This window comes from Pristiophorus japonicus, chromosome 4, assembly GCF_044704955.1.
Source record: "Pristiophorus japonicus isolate sPriJap1 chromosome 4, sPriJap1.hap1, whole genome shotgun sequence".
Classification (NCBI taxonomy): domain Eukaryota; kingdom Metazoa; phylum Chordata; class Chondrichthyes; family Pristiophoridae; genus Pristiophorus; species Pristiophorus japonicus.
Genome location: NC_091980.1, coordinates 5460516 through 5484031, shown reverse-complemented (window position 1 = coordinate 5484031; position 23516 = coordinate 5460516). Strand labels below are relative to the sequence as shown.

Below are 23516 nucleotides of genomic sequence, written 5' to 3'. Positions count from 1 at the left end.
CATCGAGCTGCATTGGTTCACCAGACTGATTCCTGGGATAGGGGAGAGATTGAGTAGACTAGGCCTATATTCCCTCAAGTTTAGAAGAATGAGAGATGATCTCATTGAAACATACAAAATTCTTACAGAGATTGACAGGGTAGATGTTGAGAGGATGTTTCCCCCGGGCTGGGGAGTCTAGAACCAGGGGTCACAGTCTCAGGATAAGGGGTCGGCCATTTAGGACTGAGATGAGGAGAAATTTCTTCACTCAGAGGGTGGTGAATCTTTGGAATTCTCTGCCCCAGAGGCCTGTGGAGGCTCAGTCTTTGAGGTTGAGATTGATAGATTTGGGGGAATGAAAGGAATTAAGGGAAATGGGGATCGGGTGGGAAGATGGGTTGAGGTCGAAGATCAGCTGTGAGCTTGTTGAATGGTGGAGCAGGCTCAAGAGGCCGAATGGCCAACTCCTGCTCCTATTTCTTATGTTCTTAGGCGATATTAGGACAGGTGACCAAATGCTTGGTCAAAGAGGTTAATTTTTAAGGAGCATCTTAAAGGAGGAATGAGAAGTAGAGAGGCGGAGAGGTTCAGGGAGAGAAAGGTAAGAGTATATGTTGATCTGGGATGACGAGGGTTTATATTGGGGTCAGTTGCCCAGTCACTCACTCACTGTCACACTATTGCCTTACTTTTGCGGTCACTGTGAATTATTGCCGCTGGACCTTATTTAGCAAGATGCACTTTCTTTGTAACTGGGAGTTAATAAAAAGTTACAGTTTCTCTGCAGGTTTGCAAGAGGGTGCGCAGTTCCGTTCTCATAGAATCATAGAAATTTACAGCACGGAAAGAGGCCATTTTGGCCCATTGTGTCCGCACCGGCCGGCCAAGAGCTACCCAGCCTAATCCCACTTTCCCGCTCTCGGTCCGTAGCCCTGTAGGTTACAGCACTTCAGGTGCACATCCAAGTACTTTTTAAATGTGGTGAGGGTTTCTGCCTCTACCACCCTTTCAGGCCGTGAGTTCCAGACCCCCACCACCCTCTGGGTGAAGAAATTTCCCCTCAAATCCCCTCTAAACCTCCCCGCAATTACTTTAAATCTATGCCCCCTGGTTGTTGACCCCAAGGGAAACAGGACCTTCCTATGCACTCTACCCAGGCCCTTCATATTTTTATACACCTCAATAAGGTCTCCCCTCAGTCTCTTCTGTTCCAACAGACTTAGCTTCTCCAATCTTTCGTCATAGTCAAAATTCTCCAGTCCAGGCAACATCCTTGTAAACCTCCTCTGCACCCTCTCCAGTGCAATCACATCCTTCCTGTAATGTGGTGACCAGAACTGCACGCAGTACTCCAGCTGTGGTCTAACCAGTGTTCCATGCAGTTCAAGCATAACCTCCTTGCTCTTGTATTCTATGCCTCGACTAATAAAGGCAAATATTCTATATGCCTTAAAACATAATAAGAACATAAGAATAGGAGCAGGAGTCGGCCATTCAGCCCCTCGAGCCTGCTCTGGCATTCAATAAGATCATGACTGATCTGATCTTGGCCTCAACTCCACTTCCCCGCCCGCTCCCCATAACCCTTGACTCCCTTATCATTCAAAAATCTGACTATCTCCACCTTAAATATTTTCAATGACCCAGCCTCCACAGCTCTCTGGGGCAGAGAATTCCACAGGTTTACGACCCTCTGAGAGAAGAAATTCCTCCGCATCTCCGTTTTAAATGGGCGACCCCTTATTCTGAAACTATGCCCCTTAGGTCAAGATTCTCCCATGAGGGGAAACATCCTCTCTGAATCTACCCTGTCAAGCCCCCTCAGAATCTTATACGTTTCAATAAGATCACCTCTCAGTCTTCTAAACTCCAATGAGTACAGGCCCAACCTTTCTTCATAAGACAACCCCCTTCATCTCAGGAATCAACCGAGTGAACCTTCTCTGAACTGCCTCCAATTCAAGTACCTCCTTCCTTAAATAAGGAAACCAAAACTGTAGATTTGTAAAACTGCAGAAAGAGGTGTGAACTTCAAGAGAGAACTGTTAGTTTTGTGCCTGTTGGTCAGTGTTTCACACGGCAAGCGACGATTACTGAAAGCTACACGGCGGCAATTCTCCTTCTGAGTCGTTTTTGGGGTGCAAATTCGGTTGGAGGGTCGTTAAATTTTTTTTTTTTTTTATAAATTCGTAGCCAATCGTTTCCAATTCTTTGTCAAATCACAAACGCCAGAGGTCACCTTGCACCTGTCAAGGATCACTCTGCGCCAATGCTCTTAGCCAAAAGGCCTAGAGCCACTGCACCGTTCCTGGAAGTACTGCAATACCAGGTTCGTGCCATGGAGGTGGATGGGTCAACCCTCCCCACCCACCTCCTGTTTCCAAAAATGCAAGCATATACCTTCCTGACCAGGGAGGATCCACCATGAGGTCATGGTGGCTGGTCAGAAACGGTACTACACTTGATCTTAGCCAAAAGGCCGAGGGTCGTTAAATTCTGCGGCGGGAAATGGTTTGCGTCAGCAGCCACAGAACTCTTCAGCTGGGCCCTGGGTGTGGGGCGGAGCGCTAAGGGAGGAGTTCCACACCTCTGTCAGGGCGCTAGGCCGGCTGAGCAACTGAATATCCCGTTACTAAAGAGCCAGCCGCGTAGCGCCCCAAGAGAGGCCTCCCTGGGGAAAAAATAAAATGGCAAAAAAAAACACACAAAAAACATTCCCAATACCTCGCTCAGCCCACATCGAGATAAATCGCAACAATAAAAAAAAACAAAAAAAAAAACCTCACTTGCCTCTTGTATTCATTCCTTCCCCCACTGCCGCCGGGACAGCTCGCACCGCCCGCTTTCCCAGGCTGTCCCACTAGGGTGCGCTACGGGGCGCAACAGTGTCCAACAAAAATCATCGCACTGTCGGCACCGGGCGCGTTGCACACCGGCTCGACGCTCCCTGGGCGGTACTGGTCATGGCCACCGGCACACTGAATGTGCCGAGCAGCACGAATGCTGGCGCTCGCGGCTGTTATGTTCAGAATAAATCCACGGAACTATATCGCAAGCTCAAACTTTGGTGACCTTGGTCTCTTTATTCAGACTCCAGAGTGAGGAAGCAGCACGGTGAGTCACCTTTTATACCTGCTTGCCCCGCGGTGCACAGGTGACCCTTAGGTCTCCCACAGGTGTGCCCCCTAGTGGCAAGTCTTACATTTTGGTAAGGTTTACATACATACATAACAGCGGCTCCGACCCCTTTAGCGCCCCGGTTCCGACCCGCTCCAGGGGCGCTAAGCGACCGAATTTCTACCCCTTAGAACCTTGGTGAACAAAATGTTTTATTAGCTTATTGTTTTATTTAACGTTTAGTTTATTTGTCGCTCGTGTTATTTTTTATGACTTATATTCCTTATCATTTAAATTACAGAAAACCTTTCAGGTTACACCTTTATTTCTGAAAGTTTTGCTACTGCTACCTACTTAAGCTGAAAGAAAGGGCGCCAAAATACAAGATCGCCCAGGGCCCCATGCTCCCTAAGGCCGTCCCTGACAGTAACAACAACAACAACTTACATTTATCTAGTGCCTTTAATGTAGAAAAACAGTCCAAATTGGTTCACAGGAGCGTAATCAGACTTAAATTGGCACCGAGCCAAAGGAGGAGCTATGAGAGATATGAGGTGACGAAAACAGCTAGTTTTTAAGGAGGGTCTTGAAGGAAGTGGAAAGGTTTAGCGAGGGAATGCCAGAGTTTGGGGCCTAGGCGGCTGAAGGCAGACGGTGGAGCGATGGACTTTGGGAGTGCACAAGGGCTTAGGATCAAGGGTTATCGGGAGCGGGCAGAGAAGTGGACTTGAGGCCAAGATCAGATCAGCCATGATCTTATTAAATGGCGGAGCAGGCTTGAGGGGCTAAATGGCCCACTCAGGATCCTATTTCTTATGTTCTTATGTAAGAGGCCAGAATTGGAGGAACACAGAGATCTCTGGGGGGGGGGGGGGGGGGGGGGTTGAGGGCGCGTTTGCAGAGATAGGGAGGGGCGAGGCCATAGAGGGATTTGAAAACAAGGATGAGAATTTTAAAATTGAGGCACAGCCGGACCGGGAGCCAATGTAGGTCAGTGAGCACAGGGGGTGATGGGTGAGCGGGACTTGGTGCGAGTTAGGACACGGGGCAGTGAGCACAGGGGGTGATGGGTGAGTGGGACTTGGTGCGAGTTAGGACACGGGGCAGCGAGCACAGGGGGTGATGGGTGAGCGGGACTTGGTGCGAGTTAGGACATGGGGCAGCGAGCACAGGGGGTGATGGGTGAGCGGGACTTGGTGCGAGTTAGGACACGGGGCAGCGAGCACAGGGGGTGATGGGTGAGCGGGACTTGGTGCGAGTTAGGACACGGGGCAGCAAGCACAGGGGGTGATGGGTGAGTGGGACTTGGTGCGAGTTAGGACACAGGGCAGTGAGCACAGGGGTGATGGGTGAGTGGGACTTGGTGCGAGTTAGGACACGGGGCAGCGAGCACAGGGGGTGATGGGGGAGTGGGACTTGGTGCGAGTTAGGACACGGGGCAGTGAGCACAGGGGTGATGGGTGAGTGGGACTTGGTGCGAGTTAGGACACGGGGCAGCGAGCACAGGGGGTGATGAGGGAGCGGGTCTTCACTCACCATGTTGTAGAACCCTTAATTAAGAATTAAGAAGAGACAATGACAAAAAAGATGGCCTGACTTTTTGATAACCGGTACTCTGGCAGAAAAAGAAAGAAAGAATTTGCATTTATGAACCTTCCATACTCGCAGGGAATCACAAAGGGCTTCACATTCGATGAATTATTTTTGAAGTGTTGTCTCGTAATTGGCTCAGTGTCAATTTTTGTTCGTGAAGTTGTGCGGTTTTCCTACATTAAAGGTGCTATATTAATGCAGGTTGTTGTGATGGGGGAAAATGACAGCCAATGACAATGGTAAGCCAAAAGTCTTCTACAGACATATAATTAATAACAGCAACAATAACCTGTATTTATATAGCGCCTTTAATGTAGTGAAACATCCCAAGGCACTTCACAGGAGTATTATGATGTAAAAAATTTGACACCGAGCCACATAAGTAGAAATTAGCGCGGGTGACCAAAAGCTGGGTCAAAGAGGTCAGTTTTAAGGAGCATCTTGAAAGAGGAAAGAGAGGTTAGAGAGGCGGAGAGGTTTAGGGAGGGAGTTCCAGAGCTTGGGGCCCAGGCAGGTGAAGCCACGGACACCAATGGTTGAGCGACTATAATCAGGGATGCTCAAGAGAGTAGAATTGGAGGAGCGCAGACATCACGGGAGGGGGGGGTTTGTGGAGATCACAGAGATAGGGAGGGGCGAGGCCATGAAGGGATTTGAAAATAAGGATGAGAATTTTGAAATCGAGGCATTGCTTAAACGGAAACCAATGTAGGTCAACGAGCACAGAGGGTGATGGGTGAGTGGAACTTGGTGCAAGTTAGGACACGGGGCAGTGAGCACAGGGGGTGATGGGTGAGCAGGACTCGGTGCGAGTTAGGACATGGGGCAGTGAGCACAGGGGGTGATGGGTGAGCGGGACTTGGTGCGAGTTAGGACACGGGGCAGTGAGCACAGGGGGTGATGGGTGAACGGGACTTGGTGCGAGTTAGGACACGGGGCAGCGAGCACAGGGGGTGATGAGTGAGTGGGACTTGGTGCGAGTTAGGACACGGAGCACAGTGGGTGATGGGTGAACAGGACTCGGTGCGAGTTAGGACACGGGGCAGCGAGCACAGGGGGTGATGGGTGAGCAGGACTCAGTGCGAATTAGGACACGGGGCAGCGAGCACAGGGGGTGATGGGTGAGTGGGACTTGGTGCAAGTTAGGACACGGGGCAGTGAGCACAGGGGGTGATGGGTGAGCGGGACTCGGTGCGAGTTAGGACACGGGGCAGTGAGCACAGGGGGTGATGGGTGAGTGGGACTTGGTGCGAGTTAGGACACGGGCAGCTGAGTTTTGGATGACCTCTAGTTTACATAGGGTTGAATATGGGAGGCCAGCCAGGAGTGCATTGGATAATCAAGTCTAGAGGTAACAAAGGCCATGGATGAGGGCTTCAGCAGCGGATGATGAGTAGTAAGAGGAGGGGTGGGGCCAATTAGGGACCGAAAAGGAGACCAACAAATGGAGGCAGAGGGCATGGCTGGGGTACTAAATGAATACGTTGCATCCATCTTCAGCAAGGAAGTAGATGCAGCCAAAGTCATAGCGAAAGAGAAGGTAGTTGAGATACTGCTTGCGATAAAAATTGCTAAGGAGGAGGTACTAGCAAGGCTGGCTGTACTTAAAATAGATAAGTCACCATGACCGGATGGGATGCGTCCTAGGATGCTGAGGGAAGTTAAGGAGGGAATCGCAGAGGTACTGGCCATAATCTTCCAATCCTCCTTGGATATGGGGGTGGTGCCAAATGACTGGAGAATGGCAAATGTTACACCCTTGTTTAAAAATAAGTGTAAGGTGAAACCCAGTAACCACAGGCCGGTCAGTTTAACCTCAGTAGTGGGGAAGCTTTTGGGAACAATACTCCGGAATAAAATTAACAGTACAACAACACAAAAGCAAACTGCTGCGGATGCTGGAATCTGAAATTCAAACAGAAAACGCTGGAAGTCTCAGCGGGTCAGGCAGCATCTGTGCAGAGAAAAACAAAGTTAACGTTTTGGGTCAACAACATTTCATCAGAATTTATATATTCTATATAATTAACAGTCATTTGGCCAAGTGTGGATTAATTAAAGAAAGCCAGCATGGATTTGTCAAAGGCAAAACATGGAAGAACTTCAGCAATTATACATCCCTGTCTGGAGTAAAAATAAAACGGGGAAGGTGGCTCAACCGTGGCTAACAAGGGAAATTAGGGATAGTGTTAAATCCAATGAAGAGGCATATAATTTGGCCAGAAAAAGCAGCAAACCTGAGGACTGGGAGAAATTTAGAATTCAACAGAGGAAGACTAAGGGTTTAATTAAGAGGGGGAAAATAGAGTACGAGAGGAAGCTTGCAGGGAACATAAAAACTGACTGCAAAAGCTTCTATAAATATGTGAAGAGAAAAAGATTAGTGAAGACAAACGTAGGTCACTTGCAGTCGGATTCAGGTGAATTTATAATGGGGAACAAAGAAATCGCAGACCAATTGAACAAATACTTCAGTTCTGCCTTCTGATTGTACTAGGGAACAGTAGATCTAGTGAGAAGGAGGAACTGAAGGATATCCTTATTAGGCAGGAAATTGTGTTGGGGAAATTGATGGGATTGAAGGCCGATAAATCCCCGGGGACTAATCGTCTGCATCCCAGAGTACTTAAGGAAGTGGCCCTAGAAATAGTGGATGCATTGGTGATCATTTTCCAACAGTCTATCGACTCGGGATCAGTTCCTATGGACTGGAGGGTAGCTAATGTAACACCACTTTTTAAAAAAGGAGGGAGAGAGAAAACAGGTAATTATAGACCAGTTAGCCTGTCATCAATAGTGGGGAAAATGTTGCAATCAATAATTAAGGATGAAATAGCAGCGCATTTGGAAAGCAGTGACAAGATCGGACCAAGTCAGCATGGATTTATGAAAGGGAAATCATGCTTGACGCATCTTCTGGAATTTTTTTGAGGATGTAACTAGCAGAGTGGACAAGGGAGAATCATAGAAACATAGAAACATAGAAAATAGGTGCAGGAGTAAGCCATTCGACCCTTCGAGTCTGCACCGCCATTCAGTGAGTTCATGGCTGAACATGCAACTTCAGTACCCCATTCCTGCTTTCTCGCCATACCCCTTGATCCCCCTAGTAGTAAGGACTACATCTAACTTCTTTTTGAATATAATTAGTGAATTGGCCTCAACAACTTTCTGTGGTAGAGAATTCCTCAGGTTCACCACTCTCTGGGTGAAGAAGTTTCTCCTCATCTCGGTCCTTAATGGCTTACCCCTTATCCTTAGACTGTGACCCCTGGTTCTGGACTTCCCCAACATTGGGAACATTCTTCCTGCATATAACCTGTCTAAATGCGTCAGAATTTTAAACGTTTCTATGAGAACCAATGGATGTGGTGTTTTTGGACTTTCAAAAGGCTTTTGACAAGGTCCCGCACAAGAGATTGGTGTGCAAAATCAAAGCGCATGGTATTGGGGGTAATGTACTGACGTGGATAGAGAACTGGTTGGCAGACAGGAAGCAGAGAGTCGGGATAAATGGGTCCTTTTCAGAATGGCAGGCAGTGACTAGTGGAGTGCCGCAGGGCTCAGTGCTGGGACCCCAGCTCTTTACAATATACGTTAACAATTTAGATGAAGGAATTGAGTGTAATATCTGCAAGTATGCGGATGATATTAAACTGGGTGGTGGTGTGAGCTGTGAGGAGGACGCTAAGAGGCTTTAGGGTGACTTAGACAGGTTAGGTGAGTGGGCAAATGCATGGCAGATGCAGTATAATGTAGATAAATGTGAGGTTATCCATTTTGGGGGCAAAAACACAAAGGCAGAATATTATCTAAATGGTGGCAGATTAGGAAAAGGGGAGGTGCAACGAGACCTGGGTGTCATGGTTCATCAGTCACTGAAAGTGGGCATGCAGGTGCAGCAGGCGATGAAGAAGGCAAATGGTATGTTGGCCTTCATAGCTAGGGGATTTGAGTACAGGAGCAGGGAGGTCTTACTGCAGTTGCACAGGACCTTAGTGAGGCCTCACCTGAAATATTGTGTTCAGTTTTGGTCTCCTAATCTGAGGAAGGATGTTCTTGCTATTGAGGGAGTGCAGCGAAGGTTCACCAGACTGATTCCAGGGATGACTGGACTGTCATATGAGGAGAGACTGAATCAACAGGGCCTTTATTCATTGGAGTTTAGAAGGATGAGAGGGGATCTCATAGAAACGTATAAGATTCTGACGGGACTGGACAGGTTAGATGCGGGAAGAATGTTCCCGATGTTGGGGAAGTCCAGAACCAGCGGACATAGTCTTAGGATAAGGGGTAGGCCATTTAGGACTGAGATGAGAAGAAACTTCTTCACTCAGAGAGTTGTTAACCTGTGGAATTCCCTGTCGCAGAGAGTTGTTGATGCCAGTTCATTGGATATATTCAACAGGGAGTTAGGTATGGCTCTTACGGCTAAGGGGATCAAGGGGTATGGAGAGAAAACAGGAAAGGGGTACTGAGGGAATGATCAGCCACGATCTTATTGAATGGCGATACAGGCTTGAAGGGCCGAATGGCCTAATCCTGCACCTATTTTCTATGTTTCTATGTTTCTATGTTAACTAACTTGATTGGGTTTTTTGATGAGGTTGATGTGGACAATGGTGATGTGGTGTACATGGATTTCCAAAAGGCGTTTCATAAAGTGTCACATAATAGGCTTGCCAGCAAAGTTGAAGCCCATGGAATATCATCATCATAGGCAGTCCCTCGAATCGAGGATGACTTGCTTCCACATCAAAAAGTTCACAGGTGTTTCAATGAAGGACCTAATATTGCAGATCCCAAGCTACATGTTGAAGGGTGGAAGATGCCTGTGCGTGGATTGTTTTAACATGTGGTGGCCATTGCACACCAGCCACCACACGGGCTTGACAGAGCGAGGTCTTGGTCCAGTGATTAACCAAGACAACTGGACACCAGCTCTGCTGCACGGACATAGTGCGGCACATGCTATTTATCACATTGCTGTTTGTGAGAGCTTGCTGTGCGCGAATTGTCTGTCGCGTTTCTTACATTGCAACAGTGGCAACATTTCAAGAAGTGCTTCGTTGGCTGTGGTTTTGGTCTCCTAACTTGAGGAAGGACATTCTTGCTATTGAAGGAGTGCAGCGAAGATTCACCAGACTGATTCCCGGGATGGCGGGACTGACCTATCAAGAAAGACTGGATCAACTGGGCTTGTATTCACTGGAGTTCAGAAGAATGGATGGGATCTCATAGAAACGTTTAAAATTCTGACGGGTTTAGACAGGTTAGATGCAGGAAGAATGTTCCCAATGTTGGGGAAGTCCAGAACCAGGGGTCACAGTCTGAGGATAAGGGGTAAGCCATTTAGGACCGAGATGAGGAGAAACTTCTTCACCCAGAGAGTGGTGAACCTGTGGAATTCTCTACCACAGAAAGTAGTTGAGGCCAATTCACTAAATATATTCAAAAAGGAGTTAGATGTAGTCCTTACTACTCGGGGGATCAAGGGGTATGGCGAGAAAGCAGGAAGGGGGTACTGAAGTTTCATGTTCAGCCATGAACTCATTGAATGGCGGTGCAGGCTCGAAGGGCTGAATGGTCTGTTCCTGCACCTATTTTCTATGTTTCTATGTAAAGCGCCGTGCGACGTCCGGTGGTCGTGAAAGTCGCTATCGTAATGTAAAGTCTTTTTGTTTATTAATTAAAGATGTGGTTTACCGATTGAGCTGTGGGAATCTGCACAACAAAACTAACGTGAGAGAGGAAATGTGCATTTGGTTCTAAGTGAATGAACACAGGCCAAGCCGGGTATGAATTGTCATTCCTAGCCCAGCTCTGCTCAGGCTGACATTCCCATCGGTGGCGCCGGCGGCCTGCCAGTGGCCGGAAGTGGGCGGGCGGGGCCTGCAGGGGAGTGACGTCATCCGGAATACGGTCCGGAGTCGGCATTGGGACGTTCGGGCGAGCGGGGTTTGGTGCGTGGTGACGCAAGCGCGCGGCGGCGGCGGCAGGGAGAGAGGGCGGGGCTTGGCCTGTGCCGGTCGCCGGGAGACGAGAGGCCTGGCCTGGCCTGGCCTTGCGTGCGGTGGAGAGGCATGTGGCGGCTGAAGGCTTTGCTGGGCAGAGGTGAGGCCGGGGGGGGGGAAGGGAAGGTGAGGCCGGGGGGGGCCCGAGGGTTGCAGGGTTTGTCACAGCAGCTCCTCTGGCTGCAAAGTAAAGGACTTGCATTTATATAGCGCCTTTCCCCACCTCAGGATGTCCCAAAGCGCTTCACAGCCAATGAAGTAGTTTTGTAGTGTGGGAAATACAGTGAGCAGCTTGTGCACAGCAAGCTCCCACACAGCAGTGTGCGAATGACCAGGTAATCTGTTGGAGTCATGTTGGTTGCGGGATAAATACTGGCCCCGGGCCCCTGATCTTCCTCAAAATAGTGTCTGTGGGATCTTTTACATCCACCTGAGCGAGCATCCGGAGCCTCGGTTAATGTCTCATCCGGAACAGGCCCCTCCGACAGTGCGGCACTGCCTCAGTCCTGCCCCTCTGACAGTGCGGTGCTCCCTCAGTACTTCCCCTCCGACAGTGCGGCGCTCCCTCAGTACTGACCCTCCGACCTTGCAGCACTCCCTCAGTACTGCCTCTCCGACAGTGCAGAGCTCCCTCAGTACTGCCCCTCCGACAGTACGGCACTCCCTCAGTACTGCCTCTCCGACAGTGCAGAGCTCCCTCAGTACTGCCCCTCCGACAGTGCAGAGCTCCCTCAGTACTGCCCCTCCGACATTGCAGCGCTCCCTCAGTACTGCCCCTCCGACAGTGCGGCACTCCCTCAGTACTGCCCCTCCGACAGTGCAGAGCTCCCTCAGTACTGCCCCTCCGACAGTGCAGAGCTCCCTCAGTACTGCCCCTCCGACATTGCAGCGCTCCCTCAGTACTGCCCCTCCGACAGTGCGGCACTCCCTCAGTACTGCCCCTCCGACAGTGCGGCACTCCCTCAGTACTGCCCCTCCGACAGTGCGGCACTCCCTCAGCACTGCCCCTCCGACAGTGCGGTGCTCCATCTGTCTGTCCCTCCGACAGTGCAGCACTCCCTCAGTACTGCCCCTCCGACAGTGTGGCACTCCCTCAGTACTGTTTCTCCGACAGTGCGGCACTCCCTCAGTACTGCCCCTCCGACAGTGCGGCACTCCCTCAGTACTGCCCCTCCGACAGTGCGGCGCTCCCTCAGTACTGCCCCTCCAACAGTGCGGCGCTCCTTCAGTACTGCCCCTCCGACAGTGCGGCACTCCCTCAGTACTGCCCCTCCGACAGTGCGGCGCTCCCTCAGTACTGCCCCTCCGACAGTGTGGCACTCCCTCAGTACTGTTTCTCCGACAGTGCGGCACTCCCTCAGTACTGCCCCTCCGACAGTGCGGCACTCCCTCAGTACTGCCCCTCCGACAGTGCGGCACTCCCTCAGTACTGCCCCTCCGACAGTGCGGCGCTCCCTCAGTACTGCCCTTCATGTTCCTCCACCCCTCTACTATCCTAAATCCAGAATAAGAATGAAGATTCCCTTAGTGCCCTCAAATCTATCGATCTTCATCTTGAATATACTCAACGACTGAGCACCCCGAGCCCTCTGGGGTAGAAAATTCCAGGGAATCACAGCCCTCTGAGTGAAGAAATTTTTCCTCATCTCAGTCCTCAATGGCCGACCCCTTATTCTGAGACTGTGACCCCTGGTTGTAGACTCTCCACCCAAACGACCTTTCGACATCTACCCTGTCAAGTGCCCTAAGAATTTTGTACATTTCAATGAGATCACCTCTCATTCTTCTAAACTCCAGAGAGTATCGGCCCAATCTACTCAATCTCTCCTCATAGGACAGCCCTCTCATCCTAGGAATCAGTGTAGTAGAATGTGTCCCTTCACATTACATTGAATTGCATCTACCACGTATTGCTGGTCCCTCCCGGTCCTCCTGCAGTCCCTCACAATCCTTGCCACCGTTTGTTCTACTTCAAGCAGAGAAGGTTAAGGTGAAATTTAATAGAGGCGTGCAAAATTCTAAGAGGGTTTGATCGAGTGAATAAGGAGAAACAGTTTCCAGTGGCAACAAGATCGGTAACCAGAGGACACAGATTTAAGGTGATTGGCAAACGAACCAGATGGGGCGAATGTTTTTACGCAGCGGGTTGTTGTGATCGGGAACGCGCTGCCTGAAAGGGTGGTGGGAGCAGATTCAACAGTAACTTTCAAACGGGAATTGGATAAATACTGGAAAAGGAAAAATTTGCCAGGCTGTGGGGAAAGAGCGGGGGGAGTGGGACTGATTGGATCGCTCTGTCACAGAGCCGGCACAGGAACGATGGGCTGACTGGCTTTCTGTGTTGTACGAGTCTATGATTCTTCATCATGTTTAAATTCCGTTATATCCTCGCCCCTCCCTACTCTCTAACCTCCTCCAAACCTATAAGACCCTCAAATCCCCCTGATGCTCCAATTCTGGCTTTTGGCCCTCCAGCATTTGCAACCGTGCTTTCAGCCACCTAGGCACCCGTGTTCTGGAATTCCCCGCCTAAGCCCCTCTCTTTCTCCACGTTCCTCCCCTGCTACAAGACGCTCCGCTCCTTAAAACCCCACCGCCTTGACCAAGCTTTTGGTTAACCCCGTCTCCTCCTAATATCTCTGCCTTTGGATCGGTGTCTTTATATTTGCCATCACCACTCTGTGGGTAGTTAGAAAAAGCTGTCGTTTGTAAGCACCCACTCCTTGCGATTAGGCCGGAGCGTAATCTGCGTCGCTCTCGCTGATCATAAATCTTAGCCGTGACATCTTCCCCAGCACTAGCAGCTGTTGCTGTGCAAGAAAGCATTGGATAGGCCCGTCAAACCTGTTCCACAAGCTGGTCACGCCATTATCGTGCCTCTTCAAATTACTGGGGACAGGGAAGGAATTGTCGGCAGAGTCTGCTCAGCCCAATAAAGAGGCAAACCAAAGAGACCACGGCACGTAGACCTAGACACCGTGGGGTGTTAGCTGTGGGAGGGCAGGCGGCAGCGGGGGTTCGCTCACCGATCCACCCCACCCCCGCCCCCTGGCGTGCCCGCTGTGGCCAAAGGAGTCACGTCCCTCGAGCTCCCGGAGCCAGGGGGCACAAGGGATGTCTGAGCGTGCCGCGGCAGGTCTGCGGACAGGCACGGCGCGGACATCCTGCGAATAAAGGCACAGTTTAAATAGTCGGGAAGTTAAAGTGACAGTGAAGCTGTCGGATTGTCAAAAAAACACACACAACTGGTTCACTGATGTCCCTTGAGGGAAGTAAACCTGCCGCCCTTACCCGGTCTGGGCCTATAGATGACGCCAGTCCCTCACCGAGTGTCAGTTGTGGCTCAGTGAGTAATACACTCGCCTGAGTCACAAGGTTGTGGGTTCAAGTCCCACTCCAGGGACTTGAGCACCAATATCTAGGCTGACACTCCCAGTGCAGTACTGAAGGAGAGCTGCACTGTTGGAGGGGCCGTCTTTCAGATGAGACGTTAAACCGAGGCCCCGTCTGCTCTCTTAGATAGACATAAAAGATCCCATGGCCATTATTCAAGAAGAGCAGGGGAGTCGGAGGTGCAGTACTGAGGGAGTGCCACACTGTCGGAGGAGCAGTACTGAGGGAGTGCCACACTGTCGGAGGGGCAGTACTAAGGCACTGTCGAAGGGGCAGTACTGAGGGAGCACCGCACAGTCGGAGGGGCAGTACTGAGGGAGCGTTGCGCTGTCGGAGGGGCAGTACTGGGGGAGCGCTGTACTGTCGAAGGGGCAGTACTGAGTGAGTGCTGCACTGTCGAGGGGCAGTACTGAGTGAGTGCTGCACTGTCGAGGGGCAGTACTGAGTGAGTGCTGCACTGTCGAGGTGCTGTACTGAGGGAGCGCTGCACTGTTGGAGGGTCCGTCTTTCAGATGAGACGTTAAACTGAGGCCCCGTCTGCGCTCTCGGGTAGCCATAAAAGATCCCATGGCCATTATTCAAGAAGAGCAGGGGAGTTCTCCCTGGTGTCCTGGGGCCAATATTTATCCCTCAATCAACATAACAAAGAAACATAGAAATTTACAGCGCAGAAGGAGGCCATTTCGGCCCATCGTGTCTGCGCCGGTCGACAAAGAGCCGCACGGCCCTCGGTCAGAGCCCTGAAGGTTACATATAAACCTATGAATAATGCCGGAAAGGCAAAGAGAACCACAACCAGTCCGCCCCAGACAACTGCGACACCCCTAACACTGAAACATTCTACACTCCACCCCAACCGAGCCATGTGATCTCCTGGGAGAGGCAAAAACCAGATAAAAACCCAGGCCAATTTAGGGAGAAAAAATCTGGGAAAATTCCTCTCCGACCCATCCAGGCGATCGACACTAGTCCAGGAGATCACCCTGGCCGTATTCTATTCCCTGCAGTACTTACCATTAGATCTGTGCCGTCCAACCAAAGGTCATCCAGTCTAATCCCAGTTACCAGCTCTAGGTCCGTAACCCTGCAGGTTACTGCACTTTAAGTGCCCATCCGACCATCTCAAGAGTGGTGAGGGTTTCTGCATCCACCACTCTTCCAGGCAGCGAGTTCCAGATCCCCACAACCCTCTGCGTAAAGAAGCCCCCCCCTCAAATCCCCTCTAAACCTTCTAACAAAAACATTATTTGCTCATTATCATATTGCTGTTTGTGGGAGCTTGCTGTGCGCAGATTGGCTGCCGCGTTTCCCACAATACAACAGTGACTACATTCCAAAAGTACTTCATTGGCTGTAAAAGCGCTTTTGGTCGTCCTGAGGTTGTGAAAGGCGCTATATAAATGCAAGTCCTTTGTGTGAACTAATGGAGAATTAGAGTTTGTTTGAAGACTGAAAAGAGACGGAGTTGACAGGAGTTGAGGCATGTTGGGTGTGTGCTGCACTTGGACAATGACCTGACTGAACCTGCTGGGAATTGCTCAGTATGTTCGGCTGCAGCTTTAAGCCTAAACGCCCAAACTCTTCCGCAATTCCTGACGTCAGGGATGAGACAACAGGATCGTTGAACAAAAAAATCCTTGAAACTTACAAAGTTCCCTTCTCATCGGCTGCAGTTTGGGACAAACCAGGGAGGTGCAAGACTCGGACTCTCTGACCTGCACTGGAACCCGGTCCACCAACACCTCGATTTGAGAATTCACATCCTGCTCATCAAATCCCTCCATGGCCTTGCCCCACCCCTGTCTCTGTAACCTCCTCCAGCCCCACAAAAACGCTGCTCTCCCCCAACTCTGGCCTCTTGCCCCTCCTGGATTTCCATCGCTCCACCATCGGAGGCCGTTCCTTTAGCTGCCTGGGCCCTAAGCTCTGGAGCTCCCTCCCTCAAACTCTCCGCCCCTCTCTCTCCTCCTTTAAGTCGCTCCTTAAAACCTGCCTCTTTGACCAAGCTTTTGGTCGCCTGTCACCTTAAATAAAAACAGAAAATGCTGGGAACATTCAGCAGGTCGGGTGTCATCTGTGGAGCCAGAAACATAGAAAATAGGTGCAGGAGCAGGCCATTCGGCCCTTCGAGCCTGCACCGCCATTCAATGAGTTCATGGCTGAACATGCAACTTCAGTACCCCATTCCTGCTTTCTCTCCATACCCCTTGATCCCTTTAGCCGTAAGGGCCACATCTAACTCTCTTTTGAATATATCTAACGAACTGGCCTCAACAACTTTCTGTGGTAGAGAATTCCACAGGTTCACAATTCTCTGAGTGAAGAAGTTTCTCCTCATCTCAGCCCTAAATGGCTTACCCCTTCTCCTTAGACTGTAACCCCTGGTTCTGGACTTCCCCAACATCGGGAACATTCTTCCTGCCTCTAACTTGTCCAATCCCGTCAGAATTTTATATGTTTCTATGAGATCCCCTCTCATTCTTCTAAACTCCAGTGAATACAGGCCCAGTCGATCCAGTCTCTCCTCATATGTCAGTCCAGCCATCCCGGGAATCAGTCTGGTGAACCTTCGCTGCACTCCCCCAATAGCAAGAATGTCCTTCCTCAGATTAGGAGACCAAAACTGAACACAATATTCCAGGTGTGGCCTCACCAAGACCCTGTACAACTGCAGTAAGACCTCCCTGCTCCTATACTCAAATCCTCTCGCTATGAAGGCCAACATACCATTTGTCTTCTTCACCGCCTGCTGTACCTGCATGCCAACTTTCAATGACTGATATACCGTGACGCCCAGGTCTCGTTGCACCTCCCCTTTTCCTAATCTGCCACCATTTAGGTAATATTCTGCCTTTCTGTTTTTGCCACCAAAGTGGATAACCTCACATTTATCTACGTTTCAGGCCGGTGACCCTTCATCGGGACCCGTTCTGGATCCCATGTGCGTTTTTTTTAACCACTTTCTCAACTTGTCCTGTCACCTTCAAAGATTTGTGTACATGAAACCCCCCCCCCCACCACCTTCCAGGTGTCTCTGTTCCAGCAGCCCCTTTAATATTGGACCATATACTTTACCTGGCATCTCCTCTTTCTTCCAAGCAAAATGCACCACTTCACGTGAGAATTTTAAATTGGGGGTGTAGGGGGTCAGGAGCCAATGTCAGTCGGCAAGGACAGGAGTAATCAGTGAAGGGGATGTGGTGCGGAGTAAGGCAGCTGCAGGAGGACGGGAGGCCAGCCAGGAGAGCATTGCAATAGCCACGGTGACATACAACAACAACTTGTATTTATATTGCACCTTAAACGTAGTGAAACGCCCCAAGGCGCTTCCCAGGGGTATCATGAAACCAAAAAATTGACACCTTGCCGCATAAGTAGAAATTAGGGCAGGGCTTGCTCAAGAGGTAGGTTTTAAGTAGCGTCTTGATGTAGGAAAGAGGGTTAGAGAGGGGCGGGGACGTTTAGGGAGGGAGTTCCAGAGCTTGGCCACCGATGGTGGAACGATTACAATCAGGGATGTTCAGCAGGGCAGAATTAGAGGAGCCCAGACATCTCGGTGGGGGGTGGGTGTGGGGGTGGGGTGGGGGGGGGGGGTTTGTGGGTGGGGGGGGGGGGTTTGTGGGGGGGGGGGGTGGGTTGGGGTGAGGGGGGGGGGGTTTTGGGGGGGGGGGGTGGGGTTGTGGGGGATTGGGTTGGGGTGGGGGGGTGGGGGGTTGTGGGGCTGGAGGAGATTGCAGAGATAGGGAGGGGCCAGGCCATGGAGGGATTCGAAATCAAGGATAAGAATTTAGAGATCGAGATTTTGAATATATTTAAGGCGGAGATAGACAGATTTTTGAGCGATAAGGGAGTGAAGGGTTATGGGGAGTGGGCGGGGAAGTGGAGCTGAGTCCATGATCAGATCAGCCATGATCTCATTAAATGGCGGAGCAGGCTCGAGGAGTCAAATGGCCGACTCCTGCTCCTATTTTTTATGATCTTATGAGGCATTGCTTGAGACACGAATGGGGGTTTGAGCAGCTGATTGGTCGACGTGGGGAGTGGCGTTGCAATGGAGATGGAAGTAGATGGTCTTTGCCAGCAGTCTGTTTTGACCTGAGACAATGGATGGGGAGGGGTCTGGAATCAGCAGCGAGGGAGACATTACCACAGCGACTACACTTCACAAGTACTCAAGTTGGCTGCAGGGTGTCCTGGGGCCGTGAAAAGATGCTTTCCTCACATGGGAATAGGAGGAGGCCCTTCAGCCCCCCCCCCACCCCCCGAGCCTGTAGTCAGATCACGGCAGATGTACCTCAACACCATTTCCCCGCCATTGCTCCATGTCCCTTGATAACTTTACCCAACAAAAATCCTCGGGGCCGAAATTGCCCCTTCCCTTAAGGCCTGTTGCCACCAGAAATCGGCGTCTACGTAGCGGAGTGGGATGGCCGCTGATTTTCCGTGGAATGGCCGCCATTTTGAAAATTGGCCTCCTGAGGTATCCCGGTGGTGACCTACCCCCCCCCCCCCCCCCCCCCACTACTGCTCCGCTGCTGCCGATCCGTCCTAAGTGCGTCATCAGCGCGCGCCGCTGATGTGCCCCCCGAACGCAAACTTCCGCGCTGAAAGTCTTGCTGCCGCCGCTCAGTGCCAACAGCAGTTTTTTCTGCCGGTGCACTGTGTCTGCAAAATGGCGGTGCGGCTGCCTTTAAAGGGGAGGGCGCACGGCGCACGGCTGCCATCTTATTTATTTTTTTTGTCGGCCGACTGCTAGGTCGGGCCGAGAATTATGCCCCTGGGTTCGGCCAGGCCGCCAACATGCGGCCCCCGCGCCCCCCCCCCCTCTCTTGGGTGCCAGGCCGCTGACCCGGCCAAAACCCCTCACTGGTGACCCAAGTTAAAGAATGGCAGAGCTCACAGCGGTCCTCCCCTTTAAGTGTCCTCCCCAGCGGCGGACACTCCTCCCGCCACTCTACTTGCCGAATTTCCACTCGCCTCCGCACCCATTGTGACCGACTTCTGGGCCGCTCGGGGGAAAAAAAAGCCAAAGAACGGAATTTCACGCAATCACCGTGGCGGTGAAAACGTTGGGTGTGCCACGTTTTCGGCGGGGTGGGGGGGGGGGGCAATTTCAGCCCCGAGTATTTTAGCGATGAGGAAAAATTGGATAGGCTGGGGTTGTTTTCTTTGGAACAGAAGAAGCTGAGGGGAGACCTCATTGAGGTGTAAAACATTATGAGGGGTCTGGATAGAGTGGATAGGAAGGACCTATTTCCCGCAATAGAGGGGTCAATAACCAGGGGGCATAGATTTAAAGTAATTGGGGGGAGGTTTAGAGGGGATTTGAGGGGAAATGTCTTCACCCAGAGGGTGGTGGGGGTCTGGAACTCACGGCCTGAAAGGGTGGTAGAGGCAGAAACCCTCACCACATTTTAAAAAAATACTTGGATGTGCACCTGAAGTGCCGGAACCTGCGGGGCTACGGACCGAGAGCTGGAGAGCGGGATTAGGCTGGGTAGCTCTTTGTCGGCCGGCGCGGACATGATGGGCCGAATGGCCTCCTTCCGTGCTGTAAATTTCTGATTCTTTCAATCTGAGTCTCTGAAATTTCGACTGACCCCAGTATCCACAACCTTTGCACTTATATGAATTTCCATTGACAACTATTTTAACGGCTTAAAACATTAATTCAACAAAAAGCTAGCACGGACACAATTAACTGAATGCTCAGTAAACCCCCATGGTTCTACACTTCAAACAGCAGACCGGGATCTCCTACAGCTGTAATAATGTCAATTCAAAACAGATTCCTGAAGCAAAATCAAACCATTCCAGTTTAACAGAAGCTGCATTTGGCCACAGAACACAACAGCTGGCATTTATATAGCGCCTTTAACTAAGTAAAACGCCCTCAAGGCGCTTCACAGGAGCGATCATCAAACCGAATTTGACACCGAGCCACACAAGGAGATATTAATAGCAAAGCAAAAACACTGCGGAGGCTGGAAATCTGAAATAAAAAGAGAAAACGCTGGAAACACTCAGCGGGTCAGGCAGCATCTGTGGAGAGAGAAACGGAGTTAACATTTCGGGTCGGTGACCTTTCGTCAGAACAGAACGGGTTCTGATGAAGGGTCATCGACCTGTACCGTTAACTCTGTTTCTCAGATGCTGCCTGACCCGCTGGGTGTTTAGAAACATAGAAAGTAGGTGCAGGAGTAGGCCATTCGGCCCTTCGGGCCTGCACCACCATTCAATATGATCATGGCTGATCATTCACCTCAGTACCCCATTCCTGCTTTCTCTCCATACCCCCTGATCCCTTTAGCCGTAAGGGCCACATCTAACTTCTTTTTGAATATATTTAGTGAATTGGCCTCAACAACTTTCTGTGGTAGAGAATTCCACAGGTTCACCACTCTCTGGGTGAAGCAGTTTCTCCTCATCTCGGTCCTAAATGGCTTACCCCTTATCCTTAGTCTGTGACCCCTGGTTCCGGACTTCCCCAACATCGGGAACATTCTTGCTGCATCTAACCTGTCTAAACCCGTCAGAATTTTATATGTTTCTATGAGATCCCCTCTCATTCTTTTAAATTCCAGTGAATATAAGCCTAGTCGATCCAGTCTTTGTTTTTAATTAAGGAAATATTAAGACAGGTGACCAAAAGCTTGGTTAGAGAGGTAGGTTTTAAGGAGTGTCGTAAAGGAGGAGGGAGAGGTTGAGGGAGGGAACTCCGGAGCTTAGGGCCCAGGCAGCTGAAGGAACGGCCGCCGATGGTGGAGCGATAGAAATCCAGGAGGGGCAAGAGGTTACAGAGACAGGGGTGGGGCAAGGCCATGGAGGGATTTGATGAGCAGGATGTGAATTCTCAAATCGAGGTGTTGGTGGACCGGGTTCCAGTGCAGGTCAGAGAGTCCGAGTCTTGCACCTCCCTGGTTTGCCCCAAACTGCAGCCAATGAGAAGGGAACTTTGTAAACTTCAAGGATTTTGTTTAACGATCCTGTTGTCTCATCCCTGATGTCAGGAATTGCGGAAGAGTTTGGGCGTTTAGGCTTAAAGCTGCAGCCGAGCATACTGAGCAATTCCCAGCAGGTTCAGTCACAGCCAGTTTATCATCAGGTCATTGTCCAAGTGCAGCACACACCCAACATGCCTCAACTCCTGTCAACTCCGTCTCTTTTCAGTCTTCAAACAAACTCTAATTCTCCATTAGTTCACACGAGGAAAGAAAGACTTGCATTTATATAGCGCCTTTCACAACCTCAGGACGTCCCAAAGCGCTTTACAGCCAATGAAGTACTTTGGAAGTGTTCCCATAGTACTGTTGTAATGTGGGAAATGCGGCAGCCAATTTGCGCACAGCAAGCTCCCACAAACAGATAATCTGTTTTAGTAATGTTGATTGAGGGATAAATATTGGCCGTATACTCCCCTACTCTTATTTGAAAATGTGCTGTGGGATCTCTTATGCCCACCTGAGAGAGCAGTTTAATGCCTCATCCGAAAGATGGTGCCTCCGACAGTGCATCGCTCCCTCGGCACTGCCCCTCCGACAGTGCAGCGCTCCCTCGGCACTGCCCCTCCGACAGTGCATCGCTCCCTCGGCACTGCCCCTCCGACAGTGCGGCACTCGCTCGGCACTGCCCCTCCAACAGTGCAATGCTGGAGTATCACCCTATATTTTTGTGCACGAATCCCTGGAGTGGGACTTGAACCTACAACCTTCTGACTCAGAGGCGAGAGAGAGAGTGCTACCCGCTGAGCCACGGCTGACACCGGTGCACTTTTTAAGGAAGTATCGAAGGATGTTCCCATGGCAATATGCTCCCCATATTCCCCGCTCCCAGTGCTGGCTGGTCGACCATGTGTTAGCTCCGCTGGGCAGGCCACATCATTCGCATGCCCGACACGAGACTCCCAAAGCAAGCGCTCGACTCGGAACTCCTACACAGCAAACGAGCCAAAGGCGGGCAGAGTAAACGTTACAAGGACACCCTCAAAGCCTCCTTGATAAAGTGCAACATCCCCACCAACACCTGGGAGTCCCTGGCCAAAGACCGCCCTAAGTGGAGGAAGTGCATCCGGGAGGGCGCTGAGCACCTCGAGTCTCGTCGCCGAGAGCATGCAGAAACCAAGCGCAGACAGCGGAAGGAGCGTGCGGCAAACCAGTCCCACCCACCCTTTCCCTCAACCACTGTCTGTCCCACCTGTGACAGGGACTGTGGCTCTCGTATTGGACCGTTCAGCCACCTAAGAACTCATTTTAAAAGTGGAAGCAAGTCTTCCTCGATTCCGAGGGACTGCCTATGATGATGATGATGGAGCACAGTTGTGATCTTCAGCCGCCCAGATGGAGTGTTATTTATCTTGGCCCGTCCCTTTAGGACCACTGTTCAGTTACAGCCTGTGGGGGTGGGGTGTGGTTATGTGAGACGGAGATAATTTTAGATGGACGCATCCTGAGGGAAATTAGTGACAAAATGCTCAGGGAACCTTTACGCTAGCAGCTACTGATAAATCCTGGCTCCCGCTTTTGCAGAGTGGGCCTGGTTAGCAAGGTAATGGCAATGACTGGCTGCCTCCTAATGCACAATGAAGTGTATCAGATTCCTATTTATTTTCCCACACTCTCGTGTGATTACAGCCTGTGTGCATGTGGTAGTACGTGCCCCTCGCCACTAGGTGGGGGTGCTGTGCTGGAATGAGAACCACCATTATGAGTAAGGTTAATTGGAGCACCATTTGGTTTTGTCATTGATGCTCTTCAACTAGCTTTAGTGTTGAAGGGCCAAAAAAACATGTGCATTTGACAACTCGTGTTGGCACTTGGCATGCAGAGTGCGTAGTTTCTGCCGTGGCTCAGTGGGGTGCACACTCCGCCAATGTTCCCTATTTTGGGGGCTCCCGCAGACCCTTTAGCCCATAGTGCAGCCCATTCAGAGTTCCGCATGCAGGTTTTTTTCAATTTAAACGCCAGCTCACCGGCTGTGTGGGACCCACAACCTTGATCTCCGCCTGATGAGTCAGAAGGTTGTTGGTTCAAGTCCCGCTCCAGAGACTTGAGCACAAAATCCAGGCCGACACTCCCAGGGGCAGTACTGAGGGAGCACCGACCGTTCTGTCGGAGGGGCAGTATTGAGGGAGCACCGTACTGTCGGAGGGGCAGTATTGAGGGAGCACCGTCCTGTCGGAGGGGCAGTACTGAGGGAGCACCGTACTGTCGAAGGGGCAGTACTGAGGGAGTGCTGCACTGTCGGAGGGGCAGTACTGAGGGAGTGCCGCACTGTCGGAGGGGCAGTACTGAGGGAGTGCCGCACTGTCGGAGGGGCAGTACTGAGGGAGTGCCGCACTGTCGGAGGGGCAGTACTGAGGGAGTGCCGCACTGTCGGAGGGGCAGTACTGAGGGAGTGCCGCACTGTCGGAGGGGCAGT

General features: G+C 51.0%; 1 protein-coding gene and 1 non-coding gene across 6 annotated transcripts in view; one reads left to right on the top strand and one right to left on the bottom strand.

Annotated features, from left to right (window-relative positions):
* Window positions 1-2274: 2274 nt before the first annotated feature.
* LOC139263547 (U2 spliceosomal RNA) lies at window positions 2275-2473 on the bottom strand. The gene has a single exon (XR_011593167.1). It is a non-coding gene; the product is annotated as a U2 spliceosomal RNA (small nuclear RNA).
* An 8204-nt stretch (window positions 2474-10677) lies between these two features.
* The window catches only part of dele1 (DAP3 binding cell death enhancer 1), a 74729-nt gene continuing 61890 nt past the window's right edge, over window positions 10678-23516 (top strand). For all 5 annotated transcript variants that reach the window (XR_011592977.1, XM_070877986.1, XM_070877984.1 and 2 more), the window contains exon 1: window positions 10678-10806. Coding sequence is in view for 4 of the 5 variants with exons in the window: in XM_070877986.1 (XP_070734087.1) it covers window positions 10776-10806 (31 nt within the window). In the remaining variant the exon portion in view is untranslated. The remainder of the gene's footprint in view (window positions 10807-23516) is intronic.